A 21520-nucleotide genomic window follows, 5' to 3' on the forward strand; every position below is an offset into this window, starting at 1 on the left:
ATAAACCAGCTCCCAGGGTTCCCCAGCCACCAGTGGGCCACCCTGCCCTCATACTTCCTAGCTCAAGTCTCTCATCTTCCAAGTGGGTTTATCCGGAACCCTGTAGTCCCAGGAACGTAGTTCCGTGCTCTTATTAAAGAATCACAGAGCCTCTTGAGGCACGCACAGAGCACAGTGTTATAATTGGTAGTTTAGGTATCTGCCTACCATTTTGCTCCAAGTCCCCAAGGTAGAGAAGCTTTAAAATAATTCACGAGCTTTCACACGTTTGTAGTTTCCTGTGCATTCAAGGCTGGGGCAGGTTAACCCAAGGCCTGAGCTTCGTATTAAGATTCTGTTGCTCATTTCTGGGGTCTGGAGTGAAAAATGGGGAAGGAGTGTAGAGTAGAAGGAGACCTGTAAGTATTGAAAACTCAGAGAGAGAGAGGAATCTGCCCTCAGAGGCCTGAGCGTATCTGCCATTGGCCCTGTGGATCTCCTTGCTGTTTCTGTGGGTTCCTCTTTCCTCCCCTGAGCCCTGTTAGAGGTGAGCTCGCATTTTCCAGCAAGGTGAGTGCTGTGGGATTCTGATCTGTGCCCGTATTCCAGCTGAAGCCGTGGGTGGAGAACAAGGGGAGTTCTGTGTGGCTGGCATCCCTCCCTCGTCACCAGTGCTGCCTGCCCTGCACGCGCCCCACCCTCAGAGCAGCACCCACGGGCACAGAGAGAAGCTCGCCGTGAAATCCCATGAGAAGTTTAGGGGAAAAGCCCCATGATGTGCCACTTCAATTGCTGCAACTCGAGTTGGAGAATAAGTCGGGGAGGAGCCACACATCCCTAGGGAGAAAATGCTAGCCAGACGGGGGAGGCGGCCAGGTTTCTGGGACAGCAGGAGGGGTACCTGTGCCATGTGAGTGGGAAGGGAACCTCTCCTACCTTGCTTACCTCAGATGCTTGGCACCATAGGTCAGAACTCTATTCCTGGTCACTGTTGATGCTTTCGGTCTTGCATTACTCACAGCCTAGTGTAGAGGTTCTCAGGTTCAGTGTGCATAAGAACCCCCTCAAGGGAGTTTAATAAAAAATGCAGACAATTTGGATCCTTGCCCAGAGATTCTGATTCAGTAAGTTCATACTTTGGAAAACACCAGAATATTGGTTAATGGACCATTTTCTGAAAACTAACAGACCTGCTCACTGGCCCTGCTCCATGCTTTCCTAGCCCTGTGTTTGTGAGCGAGTTGTCCTCCATGAGTATCTGTTATCTGAGCTACAAAGTGAGAAGGGCATAATATTTCCCTTGGCAGAGCTGCAACTATTTCATATGCTTGGCACAAAGTAAGCATTCAAAACGAATTAGTGAAATTTACTCATTTCACCACCATCAAATTAGATGGATTTAGCTCATGTCTGCGATAACTTGCAGCTCAGAAGAATTGTGGTTTATTAGGGTTGAGTGTAGAGGGAGATGCCTTAGCCTTCAGTAGCTTGGAAGAAGGAAACAGAGGGAAGATTATTTTAGAGCTTATAACCATGTAGCACATAGATTCTTATATTTTTATGTACTTATTTCATTTGAAAGGCAGATAGAGAGAGAGAATCTTCCATCTGCTGGATCACTCCCCAAATGTTTGCAACAACTAGGGCTAGGTCTTAGCAAAGCTGGGAGCCGTGGTCTCAGTCCAGGTCTCCTGTGTGGGCCGTGGGGACCCTAGCACTCGAGTAATCACCTTCTGACTTGCAGGATGTGTTTTAGCAGAAAGCAGAACCCAGGCTCCAACCCAGCCACTCCAGCGCTTTACCAAGTGTCCTCCCCAGCACCAGAGATTTTAAATCCCTATTTATACTTGACATTCAAGACAACCCATGATGTCAGTGGCATCCTGTTTCCATGGTGAGGAGGAGGCAGCATCTCTAGATTGGCTGGGGACAGTCTGGGTTTACACACAGTTAAAATGACTGGTGTAGTTATTAGCATTGCCCCATGCCTCTTACCAGAAGGTCCTGGACAATCAATTCTGTACTCCACTCTATTAGAGAATGCATCTCACCTGTTTACATTGTGCACATGAGAAAAACAGAAGTGAATGAGTTTGCCTGAGGTCACAGGTCTGTGAAGAGATTGTCATAAGCCAAAGTATAGTCTCCCCACCCCCCGTCAAATTACTGATTTGAAGTCCTAACCCCTTGTACCTCAGATGTGGCTGTGCTCAGAGATAGTGATGAAGTGGATGTGAGGGCATTGGAGTGCAGTCCGTCTGGTGTCATGGGAGAAGAGGACATGTAAATGTACCCAGAGACCGCAGGGATGCCTGTGCACAGCGGTGGGGATGGCCTGTGGGGACGTGGAGAGAATGCACTCAAATGCAGACCCCTCCTTCTCTGGCTTCCGGCCTCCAGGAAGGACTACGCCTCCAGGGGTTCCCATTGTTGAAGCCCCCACGTCTGCCTATTGCCGTGTCAGCCCCTGCAGACAGACGCAGGGTTATGTGCGATTTGAACCCAGGACTGACTCCAAACCTGCCCCCTTTTCCACTGAGCTTTCCCTGCGCTGGGTCCATGGTGCAGGTGACAGAGTCCATAGTGCAGTGAGAGAGCTGTGTTGGGTCTCTGGCATAGTATCCAGGCTCAGCTTCCAGTCTGTGGTCTTTGGAGAGCCCGTCTCCCCAGCAGGCTGGAGGGCTGTGGGGGAGAGTCCGAGGTCCCCTGGTGATCTCTAGGTGGTGGGAGCTTCCTGGTTCTGTCCCGCAGCGAGAGGGCTTATGGGGCACCAATCTGTGCCAGTGTCTGAAGTGTCTCCTGGGAGCAGTGCGTGCTGAGTCAGGGCCCCCGTTGTCGCTCTCACACTGGATGGGCCTCGTGGGGGAAATCAGACTCTGAAGATGAGTCACGATCGGCACCTCATCTCTACGCCGAAGCCGTTGCCTGACATCCGAGTGCAAACAAACACTGCCCTCTGATCATCCACGGACAAGAATGCCCCTCGCCGTGGCAGAAGCTTGGCTCGGAATCCACCCGCAGAGCCAGCTCTGTCTGCTGCTTGCACGGAATGATAATGAGCAAATTCCTCTTCCTCTCCCCACTTTCTTTATTGCAGCTTAATTGCTTATTAAAATCAGGCCTTTGGCCTTGCTGGTCTCAGGAACTCCTGGGCCTGGCTTTCTGATCGTACAAGCCAGACTCGTGAAGGGCAGAGTTTTACTCCTCCAAGATCTGTAATCAGGCTCTGGCCTCTTATTTAAACAGTTAGCTTTGGGAATAGACGTGTACACAGAGTCACTTTCAACTCATTTCTCTCTCCCTCCTGGTGCCCGCCGGCATAGTGCTAGCTGCTGAGTCGGAACTCGGTAAACACGTGTGGATTGATTCGGCCGACTGTACGCCGGCTCCCTGCTGTGGCAAAGTGACTGCGTTCTGTTTTCAGTCATGTCGCGTGTGCTAGTTTCTGTGGGCCACGGCCACAGCCTTTAGCAAAGCTGCAGATGCTGAGAAGGGATTCCAGTGTTTGTTAAGGTGATGCTGTTCCCCCGCTGTCTGTGTTCTTTCTGGTATAGACATAGTCCCAATTGTGGGACCACTTTGTTGGCTGAGGGACTGTATTTTCCAGTAGAGCTACCGTAAAGTAACAGAACATAGGTTTCTCAAGGACAGGGTGCTGACATCAAATCCATGCTTCCGGTACAACCTCTGGGACCCTGGACAGGTTACTCAATCCCTAGTTGTCAGTTTTTCCATCTCTATAATGGGACTAATTGGAGTTGTTACAGGGGTTAATGATAATCTGCGTAGAAGTTAAGTCCAGTGCCTTAGGGTGTGGTAAGGAACTGAACAGTTGTCAGCTGTACTACAGATGGAACATCCTTAGTCCAGGAATCTGAAATGCTTCAAAATATGAAAGTTTTTGAGCACTAACATGGTGCTCTAATTTTTTTTGGAACACTTCATATTTCCAATTGGAGTGTTATTCAACCAATAAAATCTATGCAAATATTCCAAAACCCAAGAAACTCCAAAATCGGGGCCTAAGCATTTCAGATAAGGGATCCTTAGCCTGTGGAGTATTCAGCTATTCTAAGCTTTGGTTAAGTAATCTACTCGTGGTGTACAGTTCAGAATAAACCAGAGGCACAGAGAGGGAGGGGGAGAGAGGGCGGAGTGCTTGCATTTGCAATGAAAACTGTGTCTCCGGGCAAGAGCGAGCATTTCCTTTAATGTTGTGATACCATCTAAATAATAAATTCAAAAGAATCCTGCATTTGGGAAAGAGGCCCAAAGGGTAACTCAGCAATGACACCAGATCCTGACGGTCATGTATTTCCTTGCTTGATGTGATGGTGCCGTGACCATACAGTCTGGCGTGTCACTCAGTGAGCGTTGGCTATTATAGTAACGGATGTTACCTGTTTCATGTTCCTGGGATGTATTTGCAGACTTAGGGAAAGACAGTATGTGTTGTTCCTATTCCAAGGCTGTGAGTGTTTGTGACAATACTTTGTGTTTCTGTCAAAATCATGGTTAGGAAGTTTGTCCGTTAGGTATTGCCACAATAATGCTATACAACAAGCCACTTCAACACTCAATGAATTGAAACAGCAAGGATTGGCGGGTGTCGGCTGATCTAGGCTGGGCTTGGCCCCACGCTGCCTGTTGGGGTCTAGGTCTGTTCCGTGCATCTATCATCTTTGTTGGACCAGCAGGCTACTGGGGGAAGTTCTTGTAGTGATGGCCAAAACCCCAGAGGTCATGCTCAACTACCTAAGCATATTTTAACCTGCTCCCTACACACATGTGCTAGTCTGTGCTTGGACAAAGAAGTCAAAGGGCCAAGCCCAAGCTGAAGGGGTGGGGACACACCCTGCACACACGCTGCCAGGAGCTGCAGAGTCCCATGTGACGGGACCCTGTGGTCACAGGGAGCTGTGAAGAGGGAGGGACACTAAACCAACCCCCTGGTTCCCCATTTGACTTCCCCAACCGTAGTCACTGCAGTCAATGATATGAAAGGATGTCCTTATTTTTGGCCATCTTGGAACCTGCGTTAGGAATCTGTGAGCGCTCCATTATAGCCTGTGAGCATGCTGCAAATTCCCCTTTGGTCTCCAGCAGCCTTGCCCGTGACAGACAGGAATTTACTCTACTGTAAACCGAAGAGCCCCGTTGTGGACAGACACGATGGATTAGGCAGACAGCATCATTGACCCGGTTCCACTTCGTTAGCCTTTCCAATTAAGGAGGATGTCGCTGAAAGTGAGACCTCACAGATATATAGTCATCCCCTGAATTCTCCGGATGGAGCCTCGACAGGGAGATTCTTGCGTTTCCAAGGTGCACAGAGAGAGGAGAGCAGAATCGTGTTGGCTGGTGATCCTTAGTGTTAATGACGTGAACACTTCTGAGTACTTTAGCTTGTTCCTGGACGATTAATTCAGAAGTTAAATAGATAGCATCTGTGCTTTTGTCTTCCAGAAGCTTCTTAATAAAGCTTGGACCCTGGCTGTGCGCTGATAGGGTCTCTGATCTCGGAACACCGAAGAAAGAACTGCTGTTTCACTGTGTCAGAGGAGCAGGCACTGGGTTTTGTCAGCACAGTTGACAGAGATGTCCTGTGTTGTTTCCAGCAAAGTTGTTCATAGGGCTCCACCCTCTTCACCCTCTTGGGGTGCTGCACAGTGAAGCATGAGCCCCAGACACCGTGCAAATGTGTTCTGAAGCTCAGCTCAATGACTGGGCGTGCACCCAACACCCCAGTGTGATGCGTTGTTAGGTCCTGGCTTGGAGAAGATTAATTTGGAGGCTAAGATGCAGCTTCTGAAATTCTAATCAAAGTCTAGATGGATCTGGATGGACGGACGGATGGATGTAGACTGAATTTAACTTGAAGAGCAGAGCTCACCTGTTCTTGCTCATTGGAGGCACTGCCAGCCACAGGCTGGGAAGATAGTCTTGCCTCCCAATGCCCAAGGCGGGTCCTGCCCTGTGACCTTCCTCAACAGGAAGTTCAGGGTCAACAGTTGCTGCACAGAAGTACTGAAGGAGCTACCTGGAGGGGGTTCCATGATAGTGGCTCAAGCAGAGAGCTTGCTTGGAAAAAGTGGCTGAGTGCATGTTAAGCCATCCTAGCTGCTACTTCACCCTTGGCAAGGAGAGAGGAAGAGTTTGGAAAAGAGAGAGGCCCGAAAGACGTATCCAGGTCCCTTTATGGGCCAAGGCTGCGGTGTTGGGAGGAGAAATGTTCCCCTCAGTATATTCTGGGATATGAGGGATACTTGGTGCCTGGGGAAACGTGAGAATTGGAGCCAGGTTTTCTCTTGGCAGCTTCCTGTGAGCCATGCCAATCAAGAAGTCCTGGGAATTACACTGAAAGCTGGAATTGGGCAAAGGTGAATTCTTTATCTTGAAAGAAAGGTCAGAATGGACCAGAACCCCAAAGTGTGCCCAGCGTTTGCCTAGCCGTTGGGATGGCCCCACCCCATATCTGACAGAGTGCCGGGATTTGATTGCCGGCTCCCTTTCCCGACACTAGACCCTGGGTGGCAGTGGTGATGGCTCAAGTCACTGAGCTCCTGCCGCTCACGTGGGAGACTCAGCTTACGCTCTTGTCTCCTGGCTCTGGCCCCAGTCCACATGTGGCTATTGTGGGCATTTGGGAAGTGAACCAGTGAGTGAGCCAGAGGTCTTTCTCTGTCAGTTAAAAATAAAAATAAAAATAAATGAAAAACAAAATGTTGCTGAGACGATGACTCTCATACTCAGAAGTAGGCATCCGTATGAAGATATCACAGAACAGTGGCTAAGAAAGTGAGTGACAGTTCTTCTACAGTAGGAGTTTGCAGAGTTCTAATTTCCCTTACACTTCCTTCTTCTTCCTGGCATGAGCCTCTGGGCTGGTGCTCATTTGCGTGGCTTCTGCCTGTGTTGGAAAATCTGCTAGGACAAAGCCAGGCTTCATACTGGGTTTGTACTTTGTGGCCCTAAAACCGTGCCCATTCTCCCTACGGGGCAGCTTAAGGTTCTTTTCTCAGAAGCATGAATGGTTAAGTTCGGAGCAGACATAGTGCAGACAAAAATAGTCTTTATGTGCTGTTTCCTGTTTTCCTTGGAAACCACTCCCTGTACCCACTGCCTCCTCCCCTCAGTCTCTTCCTCCTTCTGCACCTACAGGGTTCCTCCCCCAGCCCAAAGGGTTCATGCTTAGTGACCCGGGACCTTGCCACCAAGCATTTCGAGTCAATTGGCTTTTGTAGAGAGTGAATGAGTAGGATGTTTCTCTGGCCCTCTCTATCCTGAAAAAGATCCGTCTCCCCCAGCCCTCGGAATGTGCTGTTCTCGCCAGGAATTCAGCTCCTTTCTTTCTGGCCTGTTCCATTTTCTTTCCTCTCTCTCTCTGTCTCTCTTTCTTTTTTTCCCCCAAGGTCAGTTACGACTTGCTGGCCTAGTCCCTCATCCAGACTTTACATTGTTTCAGGTTCACCTCTGATCATTTCAGGGACACGGCTTCTCTCTTACTGAGAGGATTCTAACATGCTTTGAGATACGTGGTGGCAGTGCTTGGCTTCCTTATTTTTTTTTTTTTTGACAGGCAGAGTTAGTGAGAGAGACAAAGAAAGGTCTTCCTTTTTCCATTGGTTCATCCCCCAAGTGGCCGCTAATGGCGGTGCGCTGCGCCGATCCAAAACCAGGAGCCAGGTGCTTCCTCCTGGTCTCTGATGCAGGTGCAGGGGCCCAAGCACTTGGGCCATCCTCCACTGCCCTCCCGGGCCACAGCAGAGAGCTGGACAGGAAGAGGAGCAACTGAGACTAGAACCCGGCGCCCATACTGGATGCCGGCACCACAGGCAGAGGATTAGCCAAGTGAGCCACGGCGCCAACCCCGGCTTCCTTATCTTTATACTGTGCCATCTTGTGTGATCTCCATGCTGGTGCCCCCTTCTTGGAAACCTTGAACCTCCTTGCATCACTTGGATGTGGGAGGAAGAAAGGAGGGGACAGATTGGACCGGGCTCATTTGACATCTGCGTAGCTTTGAGGAGAGTTGGGCTGCCTTCCCCGTGGGGTTACTTGAGCTCAAAGGATTCCATCTTTGCTGGCAAACGGTTCCCTGGTCCGCATCTCTCATGTGTGTCTTCTCCTTTTTTCCTGCAGGATCCGCACCCGAGTCCGCTGATCACCCTGGAGACCCAGGTGAGTCCCTTTCACGTCTTGGTTAATTATCTCTGTCTTGATGCTCCTTGGCTAGCTTGCTGGGGGCTCAGAAGGGCTGGACAGGCACCTGAGGCTGTCGTCCTGCCATGGTTGGATGTGTGCAGGCATGCACATGTGTGTGCACACACTGGCTGTGCACTCCCCTCCATGTGTGTAATCGTGTGGGTGTGCACATGCAGGTATCTGTGTACCTCCTCCCTGTGGCAGGGGCTGTAGGTCCTTTCTTGTGAGTGTTCCTCCGTCCCTTGCTGCTGCCTAACCATCAAGAGGAGGTGAAGTGAAGGCGGAGAGGAGAGAGCGCGGAGCCAGGCGGCAGGAAGATGCTCTTGTGTGTCTTCCCTTCGGAAGACTTTTTCCCCGTGGCGGGACCCAGCAGCCAGGGAAAGGGGCTGCGTCCCTCTGTCCACTCCCACACGAGGCCATTCCCTGGAATCTAGGTCACCACTGTGTCTCCATGTGGTGTGACGACCCTTAGAAGGGTGGGTGTGGCCTTAGCCGTGCACTTTCTGCTTTCCCAGGCGGTTGGGCAGTGCAGTAGCTACATGTCTCTCACAGGCCCAGGTGAGCATCCCAGCTCTGTGTCATCTGTCTCTGTGCCCTTGTTGGGGCCACGCAGCCTCTAAGCCGCTGTCTTCTCATCTGGAGTATTAGCACAGTGACCACTGCCTGCCCTGCCTTACTGTGGTTAAGCATTATAGCAGATAATGGTGATAAAGCCAGCGGGGCATATTGTGTGCCTCTGAGTGTTTGCTGTTCAGTTTCTGAGGGGACCTCAGGAAGTCAGCGTAAAATAGCGTGAGCAGATAAAGTTCATTTTGCTGCAAGTGTTTCTAAAATCCCTGAATATGAGGGGTCTTCGGGAAGGTCACAGAAAATGTGTAGTATTAAAAAAAATACATTCATGGATTTCAATGTTTTTGCACCTAGATAAATTTTAAAAATTGCTTCCCTCTTCCATGAACTTTCTGAAGCCCCCGCGTGCGTCTTCCCCGTCCTCCTGGAGTTGCAGGGGCTGGCTCGGTTCTTTGGCTCTGTGTGCTGATCAGAAGGTCTGGGGTTAAGGGAGATGGCAGGGGCCACCCTTGGAGCACCACAGTGGACAGTTTTCAAGCGTCAGACACAGGCACACCTATGTGAACATTTCAAGGCTGAAAACAGCTCCTGGGGGCTTTTGGGAGCTCACTGGCCAAGACCCCCTCTTCCTTTCCCTTAGCCCTCTCCCTTAGGTCCTTGACCCCTCTCTCTCTGTGGGTCTCTGCCTGGGTCTTCCCAAAGGAACAAGAGAGGAGCAAACCCACTGGCTTCTCCTTCCTGGATCTTGAAGCCCAGACGTGTGGGGGAAGCTGACGCTTGGGGTTGCTTTGTGCACTTGTGTTCTGTGATGTCCCAGCATGCACTTGTGGTTCTGTCGGCTCCTGGGGTGACCAAGTGACAGGGCCGGCAGGACGGAAGAAAAGTGGCTTTGAGCAGAAGGGTCCGGTTTTCTCTCCCTGGCGGACCATGCTTGGGTTCAGTTTCCTCCGTCCTTCCATCATTCACATTCTGCCGTAGCAGTTCTCGCCATTTGCCATTTGTGAAGTTTGAGTACCTAAGTATGTACTTTTCCTTAACTCATTCCGCCCTCAGAAGAAAGAGTGTCGTGGGCTAGTGGTTGTCAACCACAGAGTGATTTTGACCCCGGAGGGACATTTGGCAACATCCGGAGTCGTTTTTGGTTGTCGCATCTGGCTGGGGATGGGGGTGGGGGGGCACTCCTGGTGTTAAATACCCTGCAGTGCATGGGCCAGCCCCACCCAGGAAACAGTGATCAAGGCCAAGACTCTGCCAATGGTGTTGAGTTTGAGAAATGCTCATCAATGAAATCACAAGTTTGAATTTCTCTCTCTGTGTCTCTTTAAATATTATATATATATTATATGTGTGTGTCATATAACACTAAATAAATACTAAACTATTAACATAAAGTGGAAATATTCCTCGGGTGCCTGCTGAGGTCATCTGAATCTGTGGTCAGACTTCCGTGCGCCATGCTTTGGGAAACGTGTCCCTCCTCTGTCCGGCAGATTAGGAGAGGACTCTAAGACTACGATTTTTTTTTTTTAAGATTTATTTATTTATTTGAAAGTCAGAGTTATACAGAGAAAGAAGGAGAGGCAGAGAGAGAGAGAGAGAGAGAGAGAGGTCTTCCATTCGGTGGTTCACTCCCCAGTTGACTGCAATGGCTGTAGCTGTGCCGATCCAAAGCCAAGAGCCAGGAGCTGCTTGTGAGTCTCCCATGGGGGTGCAGGGGCCCAAGGACTTGGGCCATCTTCTGCTGCTTTCCCAGGCCATAGCAGAGAGCTGGATCAGAAGTGGAGCAGCCGAGACTTGAACTGGTGCCCATGTGCGATGCCGGTACTGCAGGCAGCAGCTTTACCTGCTACACCAAAGCGCCAACTCCCATCTCTTCTTTTTTGAAAAAAAACATTTATTTTATTTATTTGAAAGGCAGAGGCACAAACAGACAGATGGATCTCTTCGATCCACTGGTTTACTCCCCATATGCCCACAACAGGGGGAATGGGCCAGGCCAAAGCCAGGAGTGAGAAACTCCATCTGGGTCTCCCATGATCCTTCACTGCTGCTTCCTAGGGTGCAGTAGCAGGAAACTGGAACTGGAAGCAGAGCTGCTACTCAAATCCAGACAGTTTGATAGGAGATGCTGGTGCCCCAAGCACCAAGCATCCTCCCCCGCCCTTCTCGTCCAGATCCGTTCTTCCCCAGAAGGAAAACTCAGGAGACACGGGAAAACCCATGAACGAATTATCTGTGTCCAGAACTGGGGAAGCCAGATAGTACCTCCCTGGGGGTTGAGGGGCAGCTCTGCCCTTGTCCCCGCTGTGTCCTTTGTTCTGGACACCACCTGACGAGCCCTTCCACACCTCCATGGGAAAGAACAGTCCCACGGCGATGGCTTTGGCAAGCACACAGTGAGGGTAACAGCTCCTATGAAACAATAACCGCTCTTCAGGTCACATCTGTTAGCCCAGGGGACGTGCGCCTCAGTCTGCAGCCATTGGTGACGCAAGGCAGACACTCTGTGTCTGTTCCACATCACTGGGGAAATGACTCTATTTGTCAATCAACATTCAATCTGATTAAGTTCTTGGTCTTTAGGGAGCTGTAGGATAGAGCTGTCTTTCCCTGAGTTCTGATTTCCCATTTTAAAGACACATTGGAACCCTACCAAAGCACAAAGCACAAATTTTTTTTTTTTCACAACTGTTGGCATAAAGCTATAGCCAGATCTGACTCTGTGCTGGACATCAGCCCTGGACATCAGCGAAGCAGCTCCTGGCTCTTGCCTACAGGCAAGGCAGAACAGAAGAGCAGGGAAGAGTTAAAATGCATGAGTGCCGTCTCCTAAATGTGTCCCCTGTCCGTGAGCAAGATGGTGGCTGTGGCCACGTTTGGAAAAACCAATTGCACAGGTGATGTGGAGCTCTGTGTGTGTGTCTCCACTTCCTCCCCCCATGCCCTTGATCCTAAGGATGGCTCTGCCTGCCACATCTTGGAGCCTGGGTTCTGCAGGTAGACCTATGTGTTTAGACTTCCCCGCTAGCCCGTGGCCTTAGAACACGCGTCAACAGCTTGGCTTGCCCAGGACCCAGCCTCTGCAGGAGCCCGGCCAAACCAGGGCCTTTCCTTCGTGCACCCTTAGTATGAGTGGCACTGGTCCTCACCTGCTGCTTGGTTCATCTGTCCCTATGCAGCTGTTCTGAGCTTGTGAGAAGGGTTGGCCAGGCTGCTGAGGGCTCCTTTCATACTCTTTGCTATCAGCACAGCAGAGCTTTGCATCTGTTGGCATCAGCAGGACTCTCTGCTTAATGACCACATTAATTCAACGAGGAAGCCAAGGAAGGTTGCAATCCCTGGTGTCAGCTTTGCCCTTGGCAGGCTGCCCCTGGGGAAGGACCAAGGCAGTCCCGACTTGCAGCCGTGCATGCTTCTCTGTGCTCCAGATGGGGGCTCCCCAGGAGCCGGCGACCTAGAAATGAACAAGGTCTGAAAGGAATTGCAATTTGGTTAGCAGGTTGGTGTCCTTATCCTTATCCACACTCCCACTAACTGCAAGGTGTCCAGCGTGACAAATCTTCCCAGCCAGATGGATCACTTTACAGGCTTTTGTTAGGATTCTGCTCCCCCCGGGGGGAGGTCCCCTGGTCCCAACAGGGGGGGTGGCCGGGGAAGTGGGGAAGTTGCAAGTCAGGTTGGGATGGCTCCTTTTATAGATACAGGGCATGGGGGTTAAAGATTGAGGCATGTCTGATTCTCATTGGTTGATGTTTAGGCGTCCACAGGGACCTTGGCAAGGACTTTTCATTCCGGAAGTGTGGGCCTTCTCTCCTGCGGATCCCGAAGTTACCACTAACATTTGCCATTTGCCAAGAACTACCCTTTCCCATGACATCCCCAAGTGCCACACCCTGATGCAGGTGCTCTTTCAGCACTCAGCTTCTGGTGAGGTACTGAAGGTTTAGCGTGGTTAAGTAACCTGCCCACAGTCACACTGGTGGTGCAAAGCACTGGTGGGTGTCAAACTCAGGGTCGTGTGACATCACAGTCTCTCCTCTCAACCTCTGCCCTTCTTTGCCAAAAAATAAATTTGCCTTGACTAGTAGAAATATTTGGTAGGACTCAGGCAAAACTAGAGGGACTGGCTTGAAATGTGCCACCCAAAGTTGATTGCTAGATAGATAGATAGGGAATGCTTTGTATAATGTCCCAGATGTACTTAGACATAGTAGAGAGATGGATGATGTGTGGGTGGGAGGTGGATGGGTGGATGGATGGATTGATAACTTTATATAGAGAACGCTTTGTACAAGTATTCTCAGATGTACTTAGATATAGGTAGAGAGGTGGAGGATGGATGGATGGATGGATAGATAGAAAAGGAATGTTTCGCACAAATACTTGGGCATAGTCTAGGTGGAGAGATGGATGATGGAAGGGTGGATAGCTAGCTAGCCAGAGAGATAAAGACACAGATAGAATGTTTGGCACAGTGAGTAATTTTTTTGACCGGAAACTTGCCACAAGGCTTGTGGATAAAATGGCTTAGGCAATAGACCCAATAGAAATTTCATTTTAAAACAACAAAAGAATGAAACATCTCCTCTGTGCACATCAATAGTGTTTTGATGAGTCTGAATGCTTATTTGATTCTCTTCTTCTTATTGATTCCCAAGACAGCGGATCATTTCTAAGTCTGCTCCAGTTGGCATAGCCGCTTGTCATTTAATTTTAACTTTTCTGCCTCCCCCTCTCCACGCCAATAGCTTCTCTGTCAATTAGTTAATGGGCTCTCCTCAAACAAGGAGACACCTTGGGAGCTGCAAGAAAGCAGCTCTTTTGTAAAGCAAAGAGTTGTCAGTCTGGGCCCTTGTGAGGCTGACTCCACTCAGGAAAGCAGACCTTCATTTGCATGGCGCTGCCTCTCAGGGCCTGAAGATCAAGGGCATATGGAAGGGAATTCCCAACTGCTCAGTTTTCAAAACCAGCCAGGTACTTGAGTCTCTTTGATCAACTAAGTGGAAGCAGAGGGGAAGGGAACAAGGATGTTGCTGGGGCCATGAGGACTCTGAACAAAACTCAGGTAGAAAATGAACAGCAGATGTGAAGCCAGGTTGCTGCTTTAAAATGGCATCTATGCAAATCCATTCATCTCCTTGCTTGTTCAGTAAATAGCTGTTGGGCCACATGGAGGCCAAGCCTTGTGCTGGTTGCTGCGGAGACAGTGATGGGCCAAAGAGGGCTCCTGCCCACGAGGCTTCCGTTCCGCTTGGGAGAGTCAGGACACATCCAAGCCAGTTGGCGCATCTGTGATTTCAGGTAGTGGCCCGTGATTAGAAAGCAGTGCAGGTGTCTTTGCAAACCAGCATGTGACAGCCAGATCTCCCCTAGAACTGGAGTCGGGTGGGGGGCTGACCCCTGCCTGGGCTAGGTCCAAGTTCTTGTCTCCTTGTGAAAAGAGACTGAGGAGGAGGCAAAAAGGTGCGCAGCACAGCAAGACTTATGGGAAGGGACAGTGCACACCCAGACGTGAGTGCAGGCGACCTCTTCTGAGGAAGGAAGGTATGCTTTTACAGGAGGGGGTGGTGCCCTAATTGAATTTGCAAACAGCACATGTGGTAGTCTCTAGGAAGTGTATTCTTGTCTGGTGCATGATGGGGAGGGAGGCTCAGGGGCATGATGGGGAGGGAGGCTCAGGGGCATGATGGGGAGGGAGGCTCAGGGGCATGATGGGGAGGGAGGCTCAGGGGCATGATGGGGAGGGAGGCTCAGGGGCATGATGGGGAGGGAGGTTCGGGGCATGATGGGGAGATTCAGGGGCATGATGGGAAGGGAGGTTCGGGGCATTATGGGGAGTGAGGCTTGGGCATGATGGGGAGGGAGGTTCAAGGGCATGATGGGAAGTGAGGTTCAGAGGCATGATGGGAAGGGAGGTTCAAGGGCATGATGGGGAGTGAGGCTCAGGGGCATGATGGGAAGGGAGGTTCAAGGGCATGATGGGGAGTGAGGCTCAGGGGCATGATGGGAAGGGAGGTTCAAGGGCATGATGGAGAGGGAGGTTCAGGGGCATGATGGGGAGGGAGGTTCCAGGGGCATGATGGGAGGGAGGCTCAGGGGCATGAGGGGAGTGAGGTTCCAGGGACATGATGGGGAGTGAAGTTCAGAGGCATGATGGGAAGGGAGGTCCAAGGGCATGATGGGGAGGGAGGCTCAGGGGTGTGATGAGGAATGGGTGTGTTGAGCCTGCAGTGTTGGACCATGCAGAGGCCTTACATGGCCCAGAGGCCCCTCTAGGAAGCGGGTGGGATTAGGGGTGCACGCATGCACAGGTGCCGCCAGCCTGTGCTTCTCACTGTGAACTCCCCCGTCAGCCTCCCCAGTGGGTGAGGATTGAGCTGAAAGCTTGCGTTCATGAACGAGTTAACCTCGCCAGAGACCACAATAGTAGTGTTGAAATTTTTTGCGTGGTTTGGGTTCCTATGAAAATAACGCCAGGTTTCCTTAGAGTCAATTAGAGGGTTGCTCCTTCAGGCCCCTTCGCTGCCTTTATGTCACGCAGTGTCAAGATGAATAAGGAATTACCTTACCAAGCAAGGCTAGAGGACTGAGGAGGTGGGGATAAAAAAGGCCTTAAGCTCAGGTCCATCCGTTCACAGTCGTGTCCCATGGGAGATTTTGGTTTTTTAAGCCCACAAGGGTTTAGGGGCCCACAGAAGTGTCAGGGACCCTGGCTCACTCTGTTTCCTCTGCCATCCTGGCTGAGTGGCTCTCATCCTCCATGTTACCTTGTGAACCAGGACGGCTGCTGAACTCCAGCTATCCCGTGTACATTCCAGATCGCAAAGGCAAGTGTGTCCACTCCAGAGGGAGAAATTGGAGAGGCCAAGGGAGCTTCAGGTCTTAGCCCAGCTGTGCTGCTGTGGGGACAGACGTCAGAGATCTAGATGATGAGCACAATCACTGATGGACAGCTGGACTTGACCTGCAGTGTAAAACCACCCAGGACAACGGCTGGGGACATTTGTGACTGTCACAACTTGGCCCCGCATGGGGAGAGGTCAGGGATGCTGGCAGACGTCCTCCAGTGCCCCAGAGAGCCCTCCCTCTCTCCAGGAGAGAATTCTGCAGCCCCCAGTGTCAGCCAAGGCTGAGAAATGCCAGGGCAGTCCCAGTTGCTCCGTGGACGGCTTCTTTGATACAAAGACACTTCCAGCCACACGGGGGTGTCTTCCCTGGTGATCAGAGGTCACCCTCTCTGGTTGAGAGCCTTCATCCAGCCTGCTGGCTCTGGCATTGCCCACCCCCCCGTGCCCTATGAGTACAGTTCTGCATTTATCACAACTGACTCTGCACACACTGACCCCTGATACACATGCTCGTGTGCACAGGGTGTGCAACAGGCAGATCTTGTTGGTCCATTATGGGAGGAAAAAAGACTTTCTTGGAAGAATCGGGTTTCACGGCTCAATAGCGCAGACAATTTAAAGCAATTTAAAAATCCAGTTCCCAGGGCTGGGATTGGAGAGGGGCCGGCCCAGGCTTCTGTCCTCACGGAGCAGGCCCTTGGCTTCTCTTGCCTTTCGGCCTGGTTCCACTTTCCAAGGCAGACCACGGCCTCTGTGTGCAAGCTCCTTTCTCTCCAAGCTTTTCCCTCCCTCCCCCAATTTCAGCAGCTGCTGCCTTCTTGTCTGTCTTCCAGCTCTGGGCTCCGATTAACCTTGTCCTCCATGGAGAGCAGTTTTGGGGAGCAGTCAGGGAGTTTCCGAGTGGCTCTTACCTGAGTCTCCAGCCCATCAATTTTTATGGTGCCCAGCATCTGCCGAGAGGATGGTGAGATGAGACCAGCGCTCAGCCATCTGGCTTCGTGCCGTCAGCCGCCTCCCGGGAGCGGAGCTTCTGTGGTGCGCACAGGGCCTTTGATCTCTTCCTCCAGGTCTGAATGGCTGGGTCTTTGGTGAACCCATTTTGGTGGGGAGGACAGCAAGACCCTTGCTTGCGTGCTGACCTGGCCCCCTGTTGGGAAGGCTGCACTCGGGCGGGGAGGGCTTGTGGTCCCACGCTGGGGCTCCTCTGCTGTGGCAGAACGATGCGACGCAACCCTCCACCAATAGCCAGCGGCTTCCCCCAAGTGCAGCCGCAAGCGTCGCTTTGAAAAACAGATCACAGCGAGATCACCGTTCCCCTGTTCTTAACGGGAGCGGGCGTTGGAGGTTGAGTTCAGCCCTTAACTCGGAACTGTGGAAATGCTTGTCCTCGTCATACTGAGTACACACGTGTGTTCACTGTGAGATGGGAACCGTGCATCAGACATGTACCCGGACATCTGATTCCCTCTTAACTTACACTCACTAAGCACTTACGCCGTGCCAGGCGTTCCCCTACATAAGGGTTTTGTTTGTTTGTTTGTTTTTGTTTTTGTTTTTGTTTTTTGACAGGCAGAGTGGGTAGTAAGAGAGAGAGACAGAGAGAAAGGTCTTCCTTTGCCATTGGTTCACCCTCCAATGGCCGCCGCGGCTGGCGCTGCGGTCGGCGCACCGCGCTGATCCCATGGCAGGAGCCAGATGCTTCTCCTGGTCTCCCATGGGGTTCAGGGTCCAAGCACTTGGGCCATCCTCCACTGCACTCCCTGGCCACAGCAGAGAGCTGGCCTGGAAGAGGGGCAACCGGGACAGAATCTGGCGCCCCGACCGGGACTAGAACCTGGTGTGCTGGCGCCGCAATGCGGAGGATTAGCCAAGTGAGCTGCAGCGCCAGCCGACCCCTACATAAATTTTTAAACTGGACTCACTCATGTACATTTCACAGCTGTCCCATATGGGAGTGGCAACTGTCATCTCCATGCTGCCTGTGAGAAGCTGAGTCCCAGAGAGGTTCAGCTGCCCCACACACACCAGGGAGCTGGTGGAGCTGGATTTGAACTTGGCTGTTCAGCTTCCGATTATTGAGGAGTACTCAGGTGCTCATGAGACAGCTCCATTTTACAGAAGAACCAGCTGAAGCCCAGGGAGACTGAGAGCCAGGTCATCACTGGACTCTGCCCCCATGGCGGCCATGTTGCTGACATATACACGGGAAAGTAGTGAGATCTGTAGATACAGATTCGATGGACATGTACAAGCGGGCCTCAAAAAGTTCGTGGAAAAGTCACAGTATCTTTAAGGTTTTTATTTATTTAAAAGGGAGATGACAGAGAGCGAGAGACACAGAGAGAATGCTCCCTTCTGCGTGTTCATTCCCCCAAATGCTTACAACGGGCAGGGCTGGGCCAGGCTGAAGCTAAGACCCCAGACCCCAAATCTCGCTTGTGGGTGGCAGGGATCTAGCCACCTGAGCCATCTCTGTTCAGTGTGTGCGTTAGCAGGGAAGTAGAGCTGAAGGCAGAGGTGGGACTCGAACCCAGGCACTCTGAATGGGATGTGGTCATTCCAAGCGGTATCTTAACCCCTGTGCCCAACTCCCACCCCTACGCCATCTTTACATCATGTTTCCATGAAGGTTTCGCAGCCCCCGTGGCTGTAATAGAGATTATAGATACCGATGAGATGCAGACGTAAGTGAGAGGTGGGTCAGATATTAGATACGATTATAGACACAGATTAGACACAGATGTAATCACTCCCTGAGTACTGCAGGCTTGGGAAGCATCTGTCAGGTCAGGGAATTATGGGATGAGGTGCAGCGGCCCCTGGCTGAGGCGGGGCTCCTGATGGCACGCTGGGGAAGAGACACTCGCTTCTCCCATCCAGCTAATGGTGTCTCCTCGAGGAGCTGCCCCATTTTTCTATTTATTTATTTTTAAGGATTTATTCATTTATTTGAGAGGCAGAGTTACAGAGTGGGGGAGGTGCTTCCCTCCGCTGGTTCTTCACTCCCCAGATTGCCACAACAGCTGGAGCTGAGCTGATCCAGAGCCAGGAGTTAGGAGCTTCTTCTGGGTCTCCCACGTGGGTACAGGGGCCCAAACACTTTGGCCTTCTTCTACTGTTCTCCCAGGCCATAGTAGAGAGCTGGATCGGATCTGAGCAGCTAGGACACAAACTGTCACCAATACAGGATGATGGCGATGCAGGTGGAGGCTTGACTTACCACACCACCGTGCCAACCCCCGAGCTGCCCCATTCTTGACAGGCACTGCCAGCGGAGGGCACGAGGCACTGTTGCTGGATTTACCTTGACTGAGCAGGCGTCAAGAGACATCACTAACACTTGGCATGAATACCACACCCCTGCCATCGCCGAGCCTTGGGCTGCACTGCATAGCCCAGGAGCGCGAAGAATGGTCCAGTGCTCGAAGGTCCAGGCCGGGCTTGCGGGGTATTTCAGTCCTGAAAACCACTTGCATGTAAAATGGCAGCACGCAGGAGAGCCAGGCGTGTGGGGGACATACACATCCAGAGAGAGTCACGTGTGCAGAGTTTTGGAGCCGCACCTAACTGCCGCATTGGCTGCCTGTGCCTGTGCCTGGGACCTTGCTGCGCCCTTGCTATGGGTGCTGTAGCCTCGTCCTGACGCAGCCATGGGCAAGGTGCCCTGGTCTCCACCTTGGCAGCGAGACTGCACCAGCGAGAGGTCCAAGCCCACAGAGCTCCCGAGTGACGGTGAGGAGACCCGGGCCCAGGCCTCCCTCCCCTGCAGCCTTGCGGTGACTCCAAGCCAGGCCTTTGCCCAGGCGCTCTGCCTCCTCGTGGCAGACCAGGATTCGCAGTGCTGCCCAGTGGCCCTCCTGACGATCAGTCAGACCAGAAACAGTGCTCAGAGGTGGGCGTCAGTAGCCCGTTGTGTTCCCCTCACATTGCAACCATCTCTGTGTTGGGCGATAGAGAGATGAAGCACCCCAAGCCCCCATCAGATCTGCACTCAGCCCCCTGCTCCTTTCTCAGGGCCCCCAGCAGGGTCCCCTGAAGCCACGTGGACTTTGCATTGCCTCGGCCGAGGTAGGGGACTGGCAGGAGGCAGAGGCTGCAAGGTGAGATGCCGTGGTCTCCGTGGTTTTGTGTGTCTCTGTACGAAGCCACAGCTTCAGAGCCACTCTGTCCCCTTCCGACCCCAGGCTGGTGACAGCGCCCCCCATGGCCTGCCCTGTTGCATGTCACCTCCCTTGTTGGCTTGTCCTATAGAGTGTTTACCAGGCCCCGCTGGCTGTCGCTTAGTGGGGTGGCATCTCTTCCCCTTGCTGACTCAGCACTGCTGCTGCTGTCCCAGGGTGAGCTGCCATTGTGTCCCGTCTCGTTCTGATTCAGGTAGGGGGGTGTCTTCAAACTGAGGCTAGGTCTCCAAGAGGAGACGAGGAGAGAGTTGAGGCTCTGTGTCAGACATGTGGCCCTTGTTCTGGGGCATGGATGGCAGCTGCCTCTCTCTGTGACATCCCCTCTCTTCCCAGCGTACTGAGAAACAAACCTTCCAGATACATCCGCGTTAACCCAGGGATCCACAGAGGAGAGGGGCCCAGGCCGGGGACACTGGCTCACACCCTTCTGTTGGTCACAGCCACAGGTGGTGACTGGCATTTTCCTCCTGGGAGGGGCTGAGGTCTGGGGCCTGGGGTGGGGGGCGGATGGGCCTTCAGCACCTCCCTGAGCCCCAGAGCAGGCAGATGTGGAAGACGAGTTATTTCTGCCAACAGGCAAGGCGTGCACCACTCTTCCACTCTCTCTCTGCCGCACGTCTAGTTGGCCTTTGAATCTGGTCTCTCACAAGTGCCACCACACCAGCCTGTTTGTGTTTCTGAGTCCAGGGGGAGGGCCCACGTGTCGCCGCTTCTCCACCACGCATCCTGCGGGACGGAGAGGGAGGGCCAGCCCCTGCGGCTTCCGCTGCCTTTCAGAACGCATCTTCTCAACCCTAGTTCCCTTCTCGATTTCTCCTGGGAGCCGTAGCTCCTTATTTTCCTCCGATCAGAGAGGACGGGGTGGAGAACTGAAGGCAGCGGGGCGCAGGTGCCCAAGAGTGGGAGCGAGGCCAGAAGTGTAGTTTTGCTGTCCTGGGGAGGAAGCTGCAGCCAGGCACCCAGAGGAGCTGAGCGAGGCTTCGTGGCCAGCTCACCCACCTCCGTACTCGCTAAGGGGTCTGCGGAATGTTCACGGAAAATGCCCGTGACAGCAGCCATGCATGGATTGTAAAATGTGTTGCACCAAGTGGGACTTACCTTTGAACGTCATTTTTTCAATGAACTTTTTGAAATCCCTTTGCAAAATCAGGTGGCAGGAGGTGACATTCTTGTCACGTGACCCCAGAGACCCCATGTTGCCCCACGGGCCTTCCCATGGCCAGATCTGACCTGGCCTAAGAAAGTGTTTAGTTCTGTGGAAAGCAGTGAGGTTCCAGGTTATTTTTTTTTTTTAAGATTTATTTATTTACTTGAGAGGCAGCGTTACAACCAAAAATAACTCCAGGCATTGCCTAATATCCCCTGGGGAGGGGGGAAGTCACTTCCCTACCGCACTGGGAACCACCAGCGTAACCTGATGTGATTGGTAGAACTGTGTCGAAATCGGCACCTTCTGCCGGCTGTAACGAAACATTCACAGGGGTTCTGCTGGTTGGACACCTTCCTGTAACTGTTGGGTCTGGAGATCTTATTCCCATGTATCCACCACTGGGTCTGTGAACACGTCGGTATGAACCCAGCATTTCCAAGCCATAGAGGAGATGCAGAGGCCAGCTCTAATGTCGTTGTCCCCTTTAAAAGGCCAGCCACAACCCTAGGAACAACATCTCACGAGTCCCCCAGCTCACCCCGGGGGGGTCCACACCTCTAGTGCCACCACAGCCCTGTCACCTCCAT

The 21520-nt window shown here is 52.2% G+C and overlaps 1 protein-coding gene across 1 annotated transcript in view; it reads left to right on the forward strand.

The window, feature by feature from the left end:
• The window catches only part of XYLT1 (xylosyltransferase 1), a 339213-nt gene that overhangs the window by 92833 nt on the left and 224860 nt on the right, over nucleotides 1–21520 (forward strand). Inside the window, exon 2 of the mRNA XM_070064777.1 lies at nucleotides 8122–8160. Within this exon, the coding sequence (XP_069920878.1) occupies nucleotides 8122–8160 (39 nt within the window). The remainder of the gene's footprint in view (nucleotides 1–8121; nucleotides 8161–21520) is intronic.

The sequence above is a fragment of the Oryctolagus cuniculus genome, chromosome 19, assembly GCF_964237555.1.
Source record: "Oryctolagus cuniculus chromosome 19, mOryCun1.1, whole genome shotgun sequence".
NCBI classification, from domain to species: Eukaryota; Metazoa; Chordata; class Mammalia; order Lagomorpha; family Leporidae; genus Oryctolagus; species Oryctolagus cuniculus.